The 19,072-nt window shown below is 35.7% G+C and overlaps 1 protein-coding gene across 14 annotated transcripts in view; it reads left to right on the top strand.

Annotated features, from left to right (window-relative positions):
• REPS1 (RALBP1 associated Eps domain containing 1) overlaps positions 1–18,521 on the top strand; it is a 72,762-nt gene extending 54,241 nt beyond the window's left edge. For 7 of the 14 annotated variants that reach the window (XM_068938491.1, XM_068938497.1, XM_068938492.1 and 4 more), the window contains 10 exons: positions 2,937–3,024; positions 3,910–4,011; positions 8,095–8,167; positions 10,569–10,687; positions 11,449–11,513; positions 12,893–13,078; positions 14,522–14,617; positions 15,243–15,391; positions 16,024–16,129; positions 17,190–18,521. In XM_068938491.1, coding sequence (XP_068794592.1) covers positions 2,937–3,024; positions 3,910–4,011; positions 8,095–8,167; positions 10,569–10,687; positions 11,449–11,513; positions 12,893–13,078; positions 14,522–14,617; positions 15,243–15,391; positions 16,024–16,129; positions 17,190–17,258 — 1,053 coding nt within the window. In that variant the 3' untranslated portion in view covers positions 17,259–18,521. The remainder of the gene's footprint in view (positions 1–2,936; positions 3,025–3,909; positions 4,012–8,094; positions 8,168–10,568; positions 10,688–11,448; positions 11,514–12,892; positions 13,079–14,521; positions 14,618–15,242; positions 15,392–16,023; positions 16,130–17,189) is intronic. The other 7 variants (XM_068938501.1, XM_068938499.1, XM_068938495.1 and 4 more) reach the window with 2 other exon arrangements.
• Positions 18,522–19,072: the final 551 nt, after the last annotated feature.

The following is a 19,072-nucleotide window of genomic DNA, read 5'->3' as shown; positions in this document are numbered from 1 at the left end:
ATTAACACCAAATTTTCATACGTTGTATTTAGCTGTTATGCATGGTTCCATGGACTGCTTTTTTGGGAATGGTGGCAGGCTTGTTAATTTTTTTACTTATGTTAGGAATATAAGTTTTCTGGTAGTATTCACTTTTAATATCAAAATGCAAAAAAAGGCTTTTTCCTTTATTTTGTTGCGATACTCCTTTCAAACCTGTATTATGCAAAGTATTTGAATGTAAGGGTTTTCTGAAAAAAATTTGTAAGATAACTCAAGGGCCACTCCCAATAATAAATCAATTCCTCTTCAGATTTTCTCTTCCGTGTCTTTTCTAATTGCAGAGCTTGATTTGCACAAAACCTTAAGAGTTAACAGTACCAATTTAAGAAAAAAACTATCAGACCTTAATGGGTGTGGTATTTCGTACTGCTAATGTTTTTACCATGTTACTTATTAATAGGGCTTTTAGTATTTCTCCAGCTAAATCCTTTGCTGTTTTAACGCTTTAGTGAGGAGTGCTCTGAATGATTATGTAGTTAAATATTTTGCCAAGCTTTGGAGCCAGAAATTTACTGCAGTGCTTCAAGTTCTGCTGGTTTTAAACTTTACAGCCTGTGACACTGAAGCTGTTCTGAAGTGCATTAAAATTACTTCAGTATTTAGGTGCTTTCATCCTGCTTTTCTCGCAGATTTAATTATCACTTTGTTAGTGTTCATTTTAATTTGTTCATATAACAAAAAATAATAGGTACACATAATACTCATTTCACTGCTTCTAATATTAAACAGGTCACTTGTGTTTAAAAAAAAGTATATAGGTGCTCTGTACTCTCAGAATTAACACTGATATTTATTAGAAATAATGTTTCTAGGTGCTGGAAGCTAGAATTGAGACTGCACTGTTTCCAACCCCCAGAATCACCCTTATTAAGTATATTTAAAGCAAATTAAAATGTCATACTTAAAATCCAAGCCTTTTTCATATCTGTGATACTTTTTCAGTTTGCCTGTACTATAGTTATGATGTTTTAAAGAAGTGTATATAACTGAAATCAGTGCCTAATTTTGCTATTGTATACAACTGCACAATAGTAAATAGCTATCACTATATTGGTTCCACAATAGGTTAGTAATGTATTTTTACATATCATTAGCAAATGACAGAAATCTTTTCCTCATACGTGGATAACTTTAAAAGTAAAACTATGTTAAAAATATATGGAAAACATATATGTAAAAGATCACATTTTTGAAATATTTTTCTTTACTCAGTCTCCAGTACAACTACAAGCGTGGTAGGTTTTTTTTTGTAAAGAACGGTGAGCATCTTTGCTTGCTAAAGTAACAGTCTTGAGGATAGATACTTTAGAGGCTTTATTTTCATACTGCAGTTAAGAAACAAATGACATCAAATTTCTGTTACTACCATGCAGGCTTCTCGTTTTAGGAATCTCAACAGTGATGCCATAGGACTGAGTTTCAGAACAACTTATTGGTATTCTCCTGCATTCCCAAAGGAGAGTATAACCTTTCTTGAGCGTTTGTTAAAAAACAACTAAAGAGTAAATTCATAGACTGCCTCTTTTCTCTTACTGTTGATGAAGCAGCTTCTTTGAAGGGAAGAGAAAGATAAGTGGGAAGAGTGTAAAGCACATTCATTCCTCAGTATAGGAGCGTAATCTGCCTATTTTAAGTGAAAGCTGTTAACGTGTTTAAGTTGCTTTGTGTATATTGATCTGTACTAATACTTTGTGTGAAGTTCATTTAACTTTTTCAGACAAATGAGGTTTTCAGACAAATGAGGTTTTTTGTATTAGCTGCACGTTAGATTAGAGCACAGGAGCAAAGTAACTACAGCAAGAGTGATCTTTGCTTGGTAATCCCATTATTGGAAATTTCAGTATATTTTTAATTGACATTCATAAGTCGTGTTACAAGAGTGAGCTGTTATTAGGAAGTGATCTTAAAAGTTTATATTTACAAGGGAAGTCGTACAGATCAGTTTAAACAGTTATTAGAAATGATTCACGTAAATGTACTATGCTTCGTGAAAGTGGCTTGCTGGAATAGTCCAATCAGGTTAAGTTTCTGATGCCTGAGCAGTTTTGAAACCTGTTGATATATATCTAGAGAGAGAATATACTCTGTTCTTTGTGCTGTCGTTGGCCCATCTGTTCACATATTCTAAGGTTAGATGACAGAAAAAAATTTCAAATGAGTGTATGTCCATATTTTTGTTGTGTGTGGACAAACATGAAAGCCGGGGGATTTTTTAAAGCTATCTATGCTTGATCTCCAAATCAAATGGAAAGGGCTGTCTGTAAAGTACGTTGTAGTAATTTAGTCCCTTATCTGAAATACAAAGAAAATGCCTATGTGTTCAAGTCAATGCCTATCTAAAGATATATTTCATAGTGTTTACTATCCTAAAGTTTCAAGGATTTTACTGTTTTAAAGATACCTGAAATTATTTGGCTTAAACCGCTGCGAAGTGTGTGTTTTATAGCGAATTACTCATGCTGTTTTAAAGAGCCCATAAGTTTTGGGGGCATTGTCAGTAAAACCTAAGAAAGGAGTTTTTTTGAGGCTTCTTTTTTTATTATTTTTTTATTTTTTATTTTTTTGGGGAAGATGCATTTGAAGTGACAGGTGTCTAGTATGCCAGACGATGGTAGAGAGCTAACAAAGTACGGGTCCTAATTACATCAGTCACAGTTAACTGTAGAAATATTTCCAGTGCCCTTTTAAAATTGAATGCTAGGTACACTTTATAAATGTTTAGAGTAACCTTGGCTCATACAGCTTTGGGTTTATGGGTATGTTCAATTCCTTGAAACTCTGTAGAAATTAAATTTATGATTTTTTTTGTTTGGAAATTGCTTTCACATGGTGTGAGAGACTTAACAAAACAATTTAAAACTAGATTAACATCACTTCCTCCGTCTCCTCCACAGGATACTGCAATTGTGCACCCAGTTCCCATAAGAATGACTCCAAGCAAAATCCACATGCAGGAAATGGAGCTTAAAAGAACTGGAAGTGGTAGGCTATTTTGCCTTGCTAATCAGGAAAGTTTTGTACAATTAAAGTTGGCTTTGCTTCCTTAAAAATTCTGACATTTTTTCCATGTACTTAGATAAAAAATATTTGGAATTGTGACCAGTGTAACTATTCATGAGATGATTCTCTGGGTTCAGAGTTAGAGTACTGTTCTATTATATGCAGAGTTTGAGTTGGCTGTTTGCTACTGTGAGGATTTCCCCATCTATAGGAGATGATTCCTTGCAGTAGTTCAGAAGCATGATAGTATAGGTTTGTTTGTGACTCTGGGAGAATGCTTAGGTTTTCTCGTTAAATACTGGAGGAGGCTGTGCAGATTGAGAACATCACCTGTGTTTTGTAGTTAATAAAAGTGAGCTGTGAAGACATGGCTTGCTCTACTGCAGTGAGAAATACTGAGTTTGTTCCTTTGAAACCTGACAGCATTTGAAAGGATTGGTAGGCCATTTTTATACTCTGGTCAACAATAAACAAGCTTGCTTGATATCTTTTCTGGAAGAACAGTGGAGTCCACAGTCTCAACTTACAAGTGTGTTTTAATACTCCAGTATTTCATAAACTCATGTAACTTTTGTAAAGCTAATAGCGTATGAGAATAAGCAAGTATGCACACCGTATTTCTTTCATCATTTTGCTTGTAAATAGGTAGAGATTCACAACTCTGAACACTGAGAAATATAAATATGCTATTAAAATGTAAAACTTCAAAAATAAAATAACTTATACATAAAAAGTGTTTAAGTGATGACAATTTTAGTTTGAATACAGCACTTCAGTTTAGGGGAGAAAATTCTTGTAAAGCTTTGGCCTGAGAGATAAAGGGTAGTTTGAATACATTTGTTTATTTAGACTTATTTTTTCATCTAGATCACGCTAACCCTACTAGCCCATTACTTGTGAAACCACCTGATCTCCCGGAAGAAAACAAAATGAGTTCATCTGTAAAATTTACAGCTGGAAATACAGTTAGTAAGTATCAAAATACTTTTGGATGTCACTATTACATTATGCAAACTGTAGAGCTGATAGTTTTTCAGTGAATGAAACCTTGCTAGATGCAAAAGCCCTGAAATGAGCATAAACTTAACATGAGAATAAAGACATTTCTAACATGAAGTATTTATTAAAAGTAGTTTAAAAAAGAAAAAGTACCTTTGATGTCCTTGGAGATGTTTCCCTCCAACTCTTCCTGCCTTCCTGCTATCTCTTCTCAAAAAATGTCCGTTTCCTATCAGCTGTTTTGTCCTTTTTGTTTTCTATTTTAATTTCAGAATGAGAAATTAAAATGTATTGAAAGTTAAATTGAATAAGTAGCATTTGATTCTACTTCTCAGACGCATGTATCAACATTTTTTTCAAAGAAAAAAACCTATTAACCACAAATTTTCAGGCTGTTTTCATCTATTTTAGCTCTTAACAAAATGTGATCGACTTCCAGATTTCTTTTGTAGGTACAACTTTTTAACTGTATATTTACCCACGATAGCTTTTATTTATTTAAGCACCTTCTACATCTAAAACTTTTTCTTTATTTTAGTTTGATTACCCTATTTGTCTAGTATTGAGGGAAGTCCCAGATCACATGTAGTTCAAGTGTCTAGAGTCTGTTTCTGAAATAGTTTTCCCTTTCTCTTTAAGTTGGGAGCTATCCTTCAGTGAAAGGATAAAGAATTCCTATTAAGATGGAAGTATTTTGGTAGGTTGGTAATACAAGCATAGTTTAGAAGGTGCCTTTTTGAAACAATTTTTCCTTTGCTTGTGAGCTCTGTTTCAGTGGCACTATTTTCTTTCATGGTAATTTCTTGAGCCTTTCTGTCTTTTTCTTTCACAGCAGAGCTCTGTTCTTACTAGTAAGTCCTCTGATACAAAAGAAAGATCCTGCAGGTATACAGATTTGGGAAGTTTCAGGCAGTGTATTGGAATATCTACCTCATACACTGAGACACTCCTTACTTAAGCTTGGTAGACCTAGAGGCAGATGCAACCGAAACTTAATATTCTCTCTCACTGACATTGAACTTAACAGGTCAAAAGCAAAAGAAAGCATAAGCAAACATGCTCTTGTAGTGGGGTAATTACTTCTATATGCAGGATCTAAGTTCTAAGAGCCCTTCCATATTCCTCTTCCTTTATCTGAACATAGGCTAGTCCTCCAACACAACAGCTTAAAGTTGATAAAACTGATAAAATAAAAGGCATGTAATTCTAGTTATACCAAGAACAACTCTTCCCTCAGAAGAACGTGTTGAAATAAAACGGATTTCATTGCTGTGTAACGAGGCCGCTCTGTAGCACCTCAGACTGTAGTTGCTGTGGGAAGCCCATCCTTTTTCTGAAAAAATGGCTCTTGTAGGTGTTAAAAGTAATTTAGATGGTTAACACCTTTAGGGTGAATCTTGAAGAAATCATTTAATCTAAACTCACTTTAGAAAGTGAATTTCTGTGATATTTAAAGACGATGCAAAGAATGTGACAGGATTTTCTTTGCAGACTTGCTGTCTTGGTAGTTAAATTTCCTAAGGTTCTTTTGAGTCATAAAGCAGCTTCCATAGTAATCAGCAACAGTGTCTGTAGTGCACTTCCTTGAGTTACTGGACTGATCTCATTTTTCAGTGTTTGCTTTAGTTGTGTGTTTTGGTTCATCTGTGCCAGAAGGCACTTAAGAATAGAGTGCCTTTCATTCTTTCTTTTAAAAGAAAAAAAAACAAACAAAAACAAAAAACTTAGAAAAAGTTTTTTGGATATATTTCAGTTTTTGAAGTGTTGTTTTATACATGGACACTCCTGACTCAGAATATTTTGTTCCGAGTGTTTTATCGCTCAGAATTTAGATGTAGGTTATTTTACTTCATATAGCCTACTCTTATTGGGTCAAGATATTAAAACAGTATTTGAAACTGAGAATGGAGATTTATGAGCATGAGCCTGATATTGAGAAGTTTGCATTTTCTCTTTTTCGGTGCCTTGCATCAACAGTAATTCAGCCTGGGAGAGATGAGTTTGTAGTTGTAGCTCAAAGCTGATCCAGGAAAAAGGGACGAATTTTTTACATGGCATAAGATGAGAAAGAAGCCTTTAGGCATAGGCTTTCTGTACAAGTTAAATAATATGGGACACAGAAGAGTGAATAAACAGCCTTAGAAAGTAAGAACTATTCACTAGTAATTCTTCTGATTACTGGACACCCATTCTGCTAAAGCTGTTATGCAAGTAAAATAAAAGCAGGAAAGAAATTGCCATTTTCCCGGATTGTTTTAACTTTAGAGCAACATGCTACTTCAGTATATCATGAAAAACAAGTTTGTGAATATGTTCATTTAAACTCTGATTAAATGATGTACACAAGATTGCCAAATACTGCGGTTGGAATGAAAAGATAAACTAAATTGTTATGTCCCTTCATATGAATATCAACTAACTTGTATAATTCACACGGAATAGTAGAACCATCCTTGAGGGGAAAATTATATTGCAAATTCTATTTATATACCATTTACATATGGTATATAAACTTCATATATGAACTTTTCCTGACTATCATGCTTGTGTTACTGGAGAAATACTCAGAAGGATTCAGTTAGATTTAAGATGATGTTCAAACTCTTGTAAGTTTGAATTAGCCAATACTGGTGTAGTATGAAGATTATATTTGCTGAGTGACTAGCATTATATAAGGATTAAAACTGTTTACCATCCAAATCTTTGAAATCTATTTAGAAGTACTCAATATATTATCATGGAAACCTAATTGTTTCCTGCTGAAATAATATTAAACTGGCTTTTTGATCCAGAAGAGCTTACTCTTGCCTCTTAAGAGTGTGACTGATTGCACAAATTCTTGTTTGACTAGCTTATATTTCATCCTGAATGAATCCACAAATATACCCAGTACTTAGAGATGTTTTGAGAGAGATTATGTCATTCACTCCATAGTCAACTTCTAATTCTCTCGCTTCATCCTTGAATGTCATCTCAGGCTAGCCATTTCTGGGTTTTTAATGATTATGTGAAGATTTCCTTTTTTTAGATCTCTGTATTTCTCACTGAATAGACACACGCGTATACCTGCAGAGTAACTTTAATCTGAAACTAAGGTGAAATAAACTATGCCTGGGCTGACGCTGCATGGTAAATGTCTCAAGCAAACTTCACTAGGTCAAGGTACGCTCAGCTTTAAGAAAAAAAAAAAAAAAAAGGTAGGAATGTGTCTTAATATAAAGGAAAATCATTTCCTCAGGATTCTCATCTCTGGGTGTTCATGTGTTTTAATGCTTTGGAAAGCTTTAGTGTCCTAGGAGGTTAAAGTAATCCTTCGTGTAATTCAGAAGAGATAATTATATGATTTGGTGCTCTTAAGTAGAGTTTTCCTCTTACTGTCATCTGATCATGAGTCTCACTTCTCCAGTGACTTTCCACCTTGTATTGTGCCTCACCAGGTGCTCTGAAATCATCCAATGTGATCAGTTATTCTCTGAGAACCATTTTTATGTCAATATAAATTCCACGTAAATGTTGTGATTTTTCATGAAGCTCCTGACTACTAGCCTCGATGATAAAGAAGTTACAGTAGTAGCATAGAGGTCGTCTGTGTACCGTGCATACCTATTCCTTTGACTTTTAAGGTTAATGACAGAGTTCTTCAGAGCTTCTAAAATCAAGCATGTCCTACTCCTTGGGGCTCTTTTGTTTTGTATTTTCCTTGCTCGTGTTGGCTAGAGCGTTGAAGTGGTAGAACGTTAATTAAAAAACACTTTTTTAAGTGTTTAGAAGTTACAAATTAAACTTGGAAAACTTACCTTTCATATTTTAAATATAATATTATTGTTTATTCTTCAGACCGTTCCATTAGTAACTAGCAACTCATAGTATTGGGGGCTGATTTTGGCTTGTCTTCAGCTATGTAAACTCAAGAATTTTGAATCCTGCCCAGATGATACCTTATAAGGACATTGAATTGTTTTTGGTAATTTGAAATTATATATTAACTGTATCTGTTAGAGTATAACCGTGATGCAAAAATGAATACAAAATGTTGTATTTTTCTTCTACCAGCAGATGGTTACAGCAGTTCAGACTCCTATACTTCAGATCCAGAACAAGTTGGAAGCACTGTAACGCGACAACGGTCAGTAGAATAGCAACTGAATGAATAAATAAACTAAAGGTGTTTAAGCCTAGTCTCCCTATTCTGAATTTGTGGTTATTTGGCAACTAGCTTTTAAAGTGATGGCCAAAGAGACTATTGCTTTAACAATCAGAAGTCTGAAGGCCATCTATTTGCAAATGTATTAGAAACGTGTGCTGTTGCTGTTAATGTGTAAAGTGAGAATTCCAAAAATAATGTAGTCTAAAGAGTTGTTTGGGCTTGGCCAATCAAATTAAACTCTCCGGTCAGAAATTGTGATAAAAACTTTTTACTTAAACACAGGGGAGTATAGTCACAGGTGATCATAATGTTGCTTGCAACTGATTTCTTCTTTTTTTTAAATAGTATATTAGGCACTAAGGAGAAGGACCTGCTAATTCTGTGTAGCATAAAAGATTTAAAAATGAATTAGAAATATCACGACAGTAAATCAGTCTCTGTTAATAGTGAGCTTGTGTAAAATGAAGGGCCGGTCATAGGCCCAGTATAAATTAAGGAATTGGAGGGAAGCTATGCAAGCACATAACCAAAAACGCATCTTATGACCTAAGAGAATGTGCTGTACCAGCTGGTGCTAATTGTCCCCATTAAATCTGTGCCTGAATAGGATTAAAAACCAGCTATGCCATTAACCATCTTACAATCAGTTTAAAAGGTAAGTTTCAAAACAAAAATAATCAGGGCGACCTCAATATCATAGACAGACCTTTCAGTACGGCATCTTGAAAACTTTCCTCCATTGTTACTTAGTGGCAAATCTAATTCTCTGTCCTGCTTCTATGTATGCTTTTGCCTTATCAAGATAATGATTTCTTGTTTGTTTTCCTTGTAGCACATATTCTTTTCATCTCTGATTTTTGGGTTGGGTTCCCTTGCTGGCTTGCGTAGATCAGCAGCTCCTTCTGATGAGTTGCACATTTCTGGCACAGGTAGCTTCTGTCCAGATCTTGGAAATCTGGCGGTGTCTAGCCAGGAAACTTTTCTCCTACTTTCTCCTTTACTATCTTCCACTGATATCTCTTTTACCAGTTGCAACTTTAGTTGTAAGCATGGCATTCTCCTTAACCCTACCATAAGTTCAGAGTATTATTTATATTTTAAAGAAGCTGAAACTGACAGAGCATTGTCAGATAATGATACTTCGGGAGTGTTCTTAAACCACTTTTTCCTTTTTATCCTAGTTGTGCCTTTTAAGAAACTATTAGCTCAGCAGATGACAACCATAGAAGTCATTGTAATTAGATCTGCAGTTCTTTAACTGGAGGGGTTGTGCAGTGTTACAGAAGCATCCTCCAGGAGAGCGTATTAAGAAAGCAGACACTTGTACTGGGATAACTCAGTTTTCTGTCTGGATTTATACATTTGGAAATTTCAGGTTCTGATGTGAAACTTTGGGTACCTCTTAACTCTCCTAGTTTAATCTTGTGACATTTATAGAATAATGTTAGTCAATCATGTAGAGAAGACTCACTTTTGTGTGAGTTGAATAAAAGTGTAGCTGTATTAATGTCAGAGGTCAGTGTTTCACTCACAATTTGACTGCTCTAGGAAGTTTCTGCAAGCTGCTTTTTAAACGAAAGCTGTATAAAAATATAGTAGGCAGTAAATCCCACTTAAATTGCACTTTTGTAGTGCAGTATTTCATCCTTCTGTCATGCTTTCTGAATCTGTGCTTGATGAACTTACAGGAGATGTCCACTAGATGGTGATCTTACCTAAAAATGAGTCAAAATTTCTGAAGATCCTACCAAGTACACAGATTTGGAAAATTTCAGGCGGGGTACTGGAATATGTAGAGCGTGAGAATAGAATTAGAATATAGAATATATTAGAGTATTAGAATGCCCATGCACGCACATGCGCGCGCACATATATATACCTCATACGCTGAAATACTCCTTACTTTGGTTTGATAGACCTGGAGGCAGATACAACAGGAACGTAATAATCTCTTTCAATGACATTGAATTTACCAGTTTAAAAGCTAATCAGGATGTTGACTACATCTTACATATTTTGCAAATCGTAGTGACTGCCATCTGGGTAGAATTACCATATCCAGGATTCTGCGTTCCTGAACTGTCATTGTTTGGGATGTCTGTTAGAAGCTATAGGTTTTCCCAAGATAAATTACTAGAAGCAAGATAAGAATAATTCCGAGAATGGACATTAAAGCAAATAGAAATATTAAAAACAACTGTGAAATCAGAGAATATCAGAAATTTAAAAGTGATTTTTCTCTCTTTAAAATCAAAAGCAATCATCAGGCTCTTTCTGCCTATCAAACTTATTTTTGATTGAATACTTTGAAGGAATTTTGAATTTTAATTCCATTGTTGCAGCTGCCTAAAATCAGTACAGAGGCTTATATATTTTGCAGATCACATTCAGGAACATCTCCAGACAATACTGCGCCACCTCCACCTCCTCCCAGGCCTCATCAATCTCATTCTCGATCATCGTCTTTAGATATGAACAGATCCTTTTCAGTTACGCCAGGTAGGTATATGGTGTTCCTTGTGTACTTTATTTTTCAGAACATCTATCTCTTGAAGCAGACAGTTTCTTTTTTTTCTGGTGAGGAAAGATTTAGAATGTATTTTTAAAACATTGCTTCTGAATGAAAAAGCTGAAAATGTCAAGTTGTCACTCCTACCATTTATATAAAAATTTGTATGCCACTTTGATTAAATAGGTATTTTAAAAGTAAGTGCTGAGTGCTGGCATTGTAGTCCTGTGGATGAGAATGGGAGGCGGAGTTGGGAAATATAATTTTGATAGTGCATCAACATGTCATGTATTGCACCTGTCAGTTACCTCCAAGAGGAGCTCTTTTGGTATCTGACCTATTAAGAAGATAGATATTAAATATTTCGCTTAAGAGGAAGTGATTAAAGGTCACTTTTGATGCTCTTTGTTAAGGTTTTTATTGCAATTCTGAATGGTACTTCTCAGCTCAGGATCACAAAGTGCAAGGAAATGTTAACAATGTATAATGGAGTTAAAAGAAAAAGACTAAGATCAGAAAAGTATGCCCATGTTTATATTTCAAACCGGAGTGAAGGACAATACCCATATTCTGATTCCTCATTCCTTATTTTGTCTATTTGTAAATTTGAAAGGATATTACAATTCTAAATATGGCAGGTTTATATGTAGGTGTCATTGGCAGGATTTTTCATGTTGACGAGTTGGAAGATCAGATAGTGCTCTAATAAACAGAGTAACAATCTTAGCCAAATGTGATGCCTCTCTTACAGGACAGCAACAGGCGGGAGTTGTTGCCCATCCCCCTGCAGTGCCTCCAAGACCACAGCCTTCACAGGTGATGAAGTGACTTTTGAAGAATCATACTCTAACTTGGTGCATGAGACAGTAATATTTTTATCTTGCTCAAAATTGTAACTTCTCTCTAAAATGTGGAACACTGGCTGATATTTTTGGAAATCAGCTGAATGTCAATGTTGGTTATGTTCTGGGCTTTGCCGTATGTTAGCCTTTCCTGAAAAAGGAATTGCTTCTGGTGGAACCATGGAGAAGGCCTTAAGCTAGAGATTGAGGAGGAATCTGGCACTCTGTATTGTAAGAGAGGAAACTTAATTTCACGTTCCTTTCCCTGTTCCTGTATTGCTAGTAACACCAACTGTGAGAGAGATCTTTTGAAGTGCTGTGAAACTTGAGTACTTCTCTTTACATCCATATGTCTGGTACAGGGTATAGTTTCACATAAGGTGTCTGCTCCCAAAAAGAGTGATCCCGCTGCTTCCCATGTTATAGACTAAGTGATCTTGCAGTAGTAACCTGAATCAGTTCAATTAGCTGACCTGGTAGAAAACATATCCTGCAAAGTAGTTTTACCTTGTCTCAACCAGCTGAATCCTTCAACTGCTGTCCAGATCTGACATGGGACAGATAGAGTTGCTTTTCAGTTGTTTTTCAACAGCAGCTAAAACCTGAGTCATCCAGTACTTAATTTTCTGTGTCATATGTAGAAGACTAATAGTTTGATAAACACCAGAAATAAAGCCTGATTCTCATGGACTTCTTTTTTGCTTGAAGCTGTTTCTGTAGTGTAAATACTTCTCAGTGGTCTCCTGTGTGTTTTCTCTGATATGTAATAATGTTTGAGGTCATGGTACAGCAGGTCCCTCATTTGGAGCACTTGTAATATCTGTTCTCTACTTGGCTTTCTGTTTTTATGAAATTTAATAAAGTCAGCCAATGGATTCAGAAATCATCTGTGGGGAAGGAGGGTGCACTGACAGACACGTAGTGCCCGCCACACAGAATGATTACGTAAGCACGTTTCTCTATGAAACGGCTAAAAATCTGTTTCAAGCCTCGTATAGCCAAGCTGGGCTCTGCTACAGCAGAAATGTACCTGCCCTCTGATGATTCTAGGTAGTCCTACTATATATATCCATCTTCGGTCTCATCCACTGACATAATAGCTCATCTTACTGAACCTCCTTTTCTCTTAAATATTTCTCTGCTTTTATAACTGCAGAGAGTGGTTTGTCTTTTTTTTTTTTTTTTTTTAGATGAGATGTGCTCTATTCTAGTAACAGGACATAAATTGTGAGGCTAAAAAGGCAATTTTCATTACTAGTTTTCTGTCACAAACCGCTGCTCAGGAAGTTTCTTTATCTCAAATTCACTACATCAAGCACTTTATTGCTAACTATTTTCATTGTTCTGTTGTAGGGTCCAGGTCCTCATGTGCATCGCTCAGTAGATGCTGAAGGCCTAATAGCTCATACCAGTACCTCACCTCAACAAATACCAGAACAGCCAAATTTTGCAGACTTCAGTCAGTTTGAAGCGTTTGCTGCATCAGGTGTAAACAAAGAGGAAGAAGATGAAATTGAAACGCACTCAGAAGTCTTGCAGGTGAGCAGAAATGAAGATATTGTCAATTACTTAATGCCATCCACGAGACTTTCATTGTTAAAACCCACATAAGCTGTTTGAACTAGTGGTTCCTTTTTAGTGGTCTAATCTATTTCTAGAAAACAATTCTATTACATATTGCTGTGCTTCTTTAGTAAAGACACCTAGGCTAGGCAGCAGAATTTTTTTTGCTCTCAGTTGTTGATCTTAATTCAAAATATTTTGTATTTATTAGCATGTGTATGTGAACAAATATATTTGTATTGGTGCATTTAAAACTCTGAAGGAGAGATTTCTCTTCTGGTTGTTTCTGCCAGTCTTCCAGATGACTTGCAGATGAGTTCTAAAGTAGTGTGTCCTTCTAAATGAGATGATGTCAAGTATCTTAAACAGCTGATAAAATCCAGTTATTTGGTTTAGTTCAAAGCCATTGAACAAACAGCTGAAGTGAATATAGCTTCAAAATCCTCCTGTAATAGATTTTTTTTTAGATACTTACAAAGCCTAGCTTCCTACTATATGACACAGGACTCGGAATTTGGAAACCTGAAGTTTCGTTCCCATTTGTTACTGCCCTACTGCAACTACGTGAATTATTCGTTTTCCTTCTCATAATTTGCACCCTCCATACAGACTGCAAAGAATTTACTTTAGGGCATTTCAGCATCCTCAGTTACAAAAGTATCCATGATGCTTCAAAATTCTCCTGCCTGTCAGCAGGATATTATTGCTTCTCTCAGCTAGGAAAATCAGCGAGATAGACGGCTTGAGCACTCTTTATGACAAAATCAGCTATGTCAGTTTAAGCTGCTGCTGAAAGCTGCTTAAGCTAAACCTACTGATTATTTTGCACTGAGGTATATGGGGAACAGTCACGTTATCTGTTCCACTGGAGGAACTGAGCTTTGGCAGTAACAAATAGCTAGATGGTGGTGATAAAGTTATTGCAGAAACAGCTGTAGTGTCTTATCATCAGTTCACAGCCTCTCTTGTACGTGCCTTGTAACAGTGGGAATCGGACTTTGTTCAAGAGGTCTTCCAGTGTTCTAAACATCCAGACTACAGTGTTTGAGAGTAGAGCACTTTCAAGTAACTGTTTAGCAGGCTTTTCATAGAGAATTTAGATTCTATATCAGGATCTTAATTTCTGTTACAAAAGGCAGGTTAGGCTATTGATTCTGGAAGTGCAGCATTTTCTTTTGTGCCTTTTCTATAACCTGCTCCCAGATCAGAGCAGTGTTTGTGACCAAGATGGTTTTGGTTGGGTTTTGCTCTAAAGCAGATGATGTTGTTATATTCCAGCATATGCTTCTAAAGAAGAATTGAACTAGGATTTAGAATGTTAACTCTATTCTGACATCAGAAACACAACATAATTTTATTTGCTGAATCTAAGTGTTTGTTAAGCTATAGTTTTCTAAATATAATTTTGAATCCTTTTAGGTTGAAAAGCCCTCTGATTCTGCAAGTTCTCTTAGAGTTGCCAAAGCAGATGGAAGAGTTGAGGACAAAGCACCTGCTAATGTCCCCACTAGTGCGGTATGCCAATTACACTTGGAAACAGAGTGCAGTTGTCCAATATATATGAAAATATATGGTTGTTTTGACTAATACACCAGCTTCATACACTTCCATTTGAATCCAGTTTTCTTACTCAGACGTCTCAAAATAGGCCTACATGTGGTGAATTTTTACATCGTAACATATTCACAGTTCGTTTTATTTTCAGGATGAACAACAGAGCCTTATGATACTTCTAAGTATTCAAGTTTTTAGAAGCAGTTCAAAACTGTTTCAGTGCAAAACTTGGTAACAGTAACTTTATGGTATGGGCATGTAGATACCGGAGGAGGGAAGAAACATAATCAGGATGTTATTGTGTATTTGCAGTTATGTCAGTTGTACCGCTGGGTTTTTTCTTGCACATCAAGCATGGTAGCGTGTAGCAACTTACTGCCGTTTCACTAGGGGAGGAGTAAGTACTTAGTTCCAGACAGTGTGAGGATGCAGCTAGGCATCTATCAAAAAATATCCGATGGGGTTATAAATTCACAGTTGGCCAAGTAACTGGTTCTAAGAGTATGTGACACAAATTACGAGGATATGATCTAAGTAGAAATGCGCTATGTCTGTGAGAATTAATAGGCTGTGTTTTCCCTCTCAGGGTAAAGGTACTACCCCACTTGCTCCACCACCAAAGCCTATTCGCAGAAGATTAAAGTCAGAAGATGAGCTAAGACCTGAAGCTGAGGAGCATACACAGAAAACAGGTGTCATAGCTGCTGTTCTTGCTTCACAGCCATCTATTCCTAGGTAACCCAAGAAGTGTATAAATACATCTGTTATTGGAAATTATATTTTGGCAGCAGACACACTTTCTGTTCTAGGGAAGAGTTGCGAGCAATTTCAGTATGTTTGAATTAGTCACTTAATGGTTTAAAGTGTTTTTGTTTTGAATGAAATCGTCCTGAAGTCCCTACTGTTGAAAGACCTTGTAACGAGCTTGATTTTTGGAGTGTGGACTCTTAACTTCTGCAAGCATGTTGGAAAGAAGTGATGAAAGTATTAGGATGTAGTATTTAATTTTAGATAATGGTCATTATTAACAGTCCAAAATTTAAGCCTGCAGTATTTGTGTCCTAGCATGAGAGTAGACTATTACGTTAGTCATTCAGAGATAAATGAATGTGATATTGTACGTTGGGACTTCAGGAGGTTTATTATGACAGTTTAAAAAACATGTTTTTCACTATTTCATTGAAATGAACTCTATATGGCTTTTGTGCAAACAGTGTTCATCCTGTCAGGCAAAAGAAGGAATAATGAATCTAAAATAGTGTAATAAGTTAAATTTTGAAAGGGGATTCTGCTCATTTGAAAAAGAGGGACTGTAAATGAGATAATTTAGTTAAGCAACAAAATGAATACCTGTAATATGTTCCCAGATCAGTGGGGAAGGACAAGAAGGCAATTCAAGCATCGATTAGACGTAACAAGGAAACGAACACTGTTTTGGCCAGATTGAATAGCGAGCTACAGCAGCAATTAAAGGTAATACCATAATCTTTGTCTGTTTTAAAACAAGATCTGGAGAGGGCAAGGTGTTAGTGATGCATGGTAGCTGGTATCTGTGCATGCAATTGATACGCAGCAGAGGGTATCAATTTAAAATATTTAGTTTTTATAGAACATAAAAGATACCTAATTGTGACAACCTTTGAGAAACAGTTACATTACGAAGGATACATTTACTGCTATAAAATATGCTTTTCGATGTTTTGATTTGCTCTCAGCTACATTAAAAATGAGCAAAAAAAAGTTGAAATTCTAAACTAGTAGTATTAACCCAGGTAGCTGTTGTGGTCATCAAATATTCTAGAAGCAGGGTGTTGAGAAGAGCAGTCAAGGTGGCTTAAAAAGTAGTAATAAAACTATAAATATTTTTTAACAAATATACATAATAAAATGATGTAGAATGCCAAACTCACAGCTCAGCAAACAGAACAACAGTTATCAGTTTAACTGGGATAAGCTACTGTGCTTTTGGATTTGTTTGACGGCACCTACAATCTGACTTATTTTATAATGTCTTTAATTTTAATGGTCAAGTTAATAAATTTAAAAGTGAACCAGTGTGCTATCTAGCCTGACGATAGGCCATTTTAAAAACTGTCGTTACCTGAATTTCACTTGTTAGTAGTTGTTAAAAGCATAAAGGTGCATAAAATTCATATGAGAGGAAAAAGTAGGGGAAAAAATTGGCAGTTGCTAATCTTTTAGCTAACAGGAGGAGCCCTCTTAACTCATCAGACTTCATTTGAAAATATTACAGCTAGTAAATATTTGCAGCTGGTTACAAATGTGTAGTTGTGGGTAATTTGAAAGGAATGAAGAAATACTAGATGACTTGAATTTTGGGCAAAGTACTGATTTTCATTTGTAAATACTCAGTAGCCAATCTTCTGTTCAGATTATGGGAAAAATTCTCCAGATTTTAGAAAGGACTTGGAGTTCTCAAAACTGAAGCTGACATCTACCAGTTTTCATCACATGAGGAAATTTTTAATATTTTTTCTCTGTGGACAGTGAGTAGAAAATCTTTCTTTTGTAGGATGTTCTTGAAGAGAGAATCTCCCTGGAAGTCCAACTGGAACAACTTCGACCCTTCTCTCACCTTTAAGCCTACTGCCGTTAACTGTGAATTTACTAATTTTGAAAGGGGTATTGGTTTCAAAGCCTATTTAAAGATCCATGCGTTTAGCTCAGTGCACTCTATTCTACATTAAATGTTGTGATTCTGTTTTGTCAATTTGTCCACTTTTGTATTTAAGTATTTTAATTTCAGTACAGGAAAAAAAAACTTTTCCTTGAATGTGACACTGCCTCTCACATCATTTTCTGTGGGCATCAGTGATCTTTGTTGGACTTGAGTTTGCAGAGTTCATCGCCAAAATTTCCAACTGGAATCTCTTAGTGAGCTTTTCCCCCCCCCCCCATTGAAACATCTTTACAGAAGAGGATTGCTAGTCAGTTGACCTTAATCACTCTTCTTTCACTATGGCATTTATTTTTTTGTGCAAGAAAGGAGAAAAACAAATTGGCTGTCCTCAGCCAGAATTGTCTCCCAGGCGGCCTTTCACAATTTGAAAACTGTTCACAGTTTCAGAAAGCCTGCCTCTTTGCAATAGACCAACTTACTCAGGCTGACAGAGTTCTGCTGTTCAGCTGTTAACCGTTTCAGCCAGATTTGATTTTGTGTTCTTGTTACATACATTGTAGAGTATGTGACCACAGATTGCCAGGTGTTCACATTTTATCCACTCATGATCCTGATTCAGTCGCATGCATATGAGAAGTTATGGTACAATTGATAGTCTATCAAACAAACCTTTTCCAGTCATCCCTTTTGTGAAAAGAGTTGGGTATAAATTCCAAACATATTGATTGCACATTTCTTGAGCACCACCTATAACTGCATGTTTCACACATTACCTTTTAATAACAGATCACGTCCACCAGTCTCCACTATAACTAATTGTATTGTCAAGTAATGTGTCAATACCTCTATGAACTTCTAATTCCCGGCAAAAATAAATAAATAATGAACAGTTTGCTTCTTAGGAATTCTGGGGTACCTTCTGTCATCTTGTTTTCAGGCCTTATTTCTCTGGCATATAGACAGACTTCACTATTAACAGTTCCCTGAGTGTATCCTGCTATTCAGGTTGATGTACTGTATTAGGATTTGTTGTATATTGTATGATACACACCTTTTGATCTCATATGTAAATTTGCATTAATTGCTGACTAACAGCAGATATTCTATTTAATGGCTTCTTCTGGCTGTGGGATCATAGATGTTTAACTGCATGGATGTATCTCTGCAGAATCAGAACTAGCAATTGTGTGATTTTTACACCAATAAAACAGCACAATATTTTAATTTTGTTGATTCATCTTTACCTGGGAATTGAAACTTATTCAGAAGCAGGGAGGCATTTATTACAGGTCTGCAGGGATTTTTTTTTTTTTTTGTAGCTTTATGGCATGTACAACAAGCAGTCAATCATAATCCGTTTTTTTTGGCTCGTTTTTTCAGCTATTGGTCAGAAATGCGGTCAAATTCTCTTGGTAATCTGTGGCTCTACTCCTTTTGTATACTCCTATAAGTAAACTAAATTAATAAATATGGTTATAATTTATAAAAAGTAAATGCTAGGATTGACTTGGGTCAAAAAAAGTATAGTTCCTTAATCTACATTTCTGGTAGATTTCCTTGAGAGCGCTATTCAAAATTCAAGCTAAATGGATCGCCTGTTAGCAGTCCTCATCCTCACTGTCTCATTTTTATGCTTAAATTAAATTCTCTTACCATCTGCTTTTACTCTGTGAAGGGATAGCTCAACTCAGATTTCTTCTGAAGAATATGCCATTTGTTATGGGAAAAGGAAGTATTTCCTTTTTTGGTTATTGTATACAGACCAGGTAATTATG

The sequence above is a fragment of the Struthio camelus genome, chromosome 3 (genome assembly GCF_040807025.1).
Source record: "Struthio camelus isolate bStrCam1 chromosome 3, bStrCam1.hap1, whole genome shotgun sequence".
Classification (NCBI taxonomy): Eukaryota; Metazoa; Chordata; class Aves; order Struthioniformes; family Struthionidae; genus Struthio; species Struthio camelus.
This window is presented reverse-complemented; position numbering and strand designations above follow the sequence as displayed.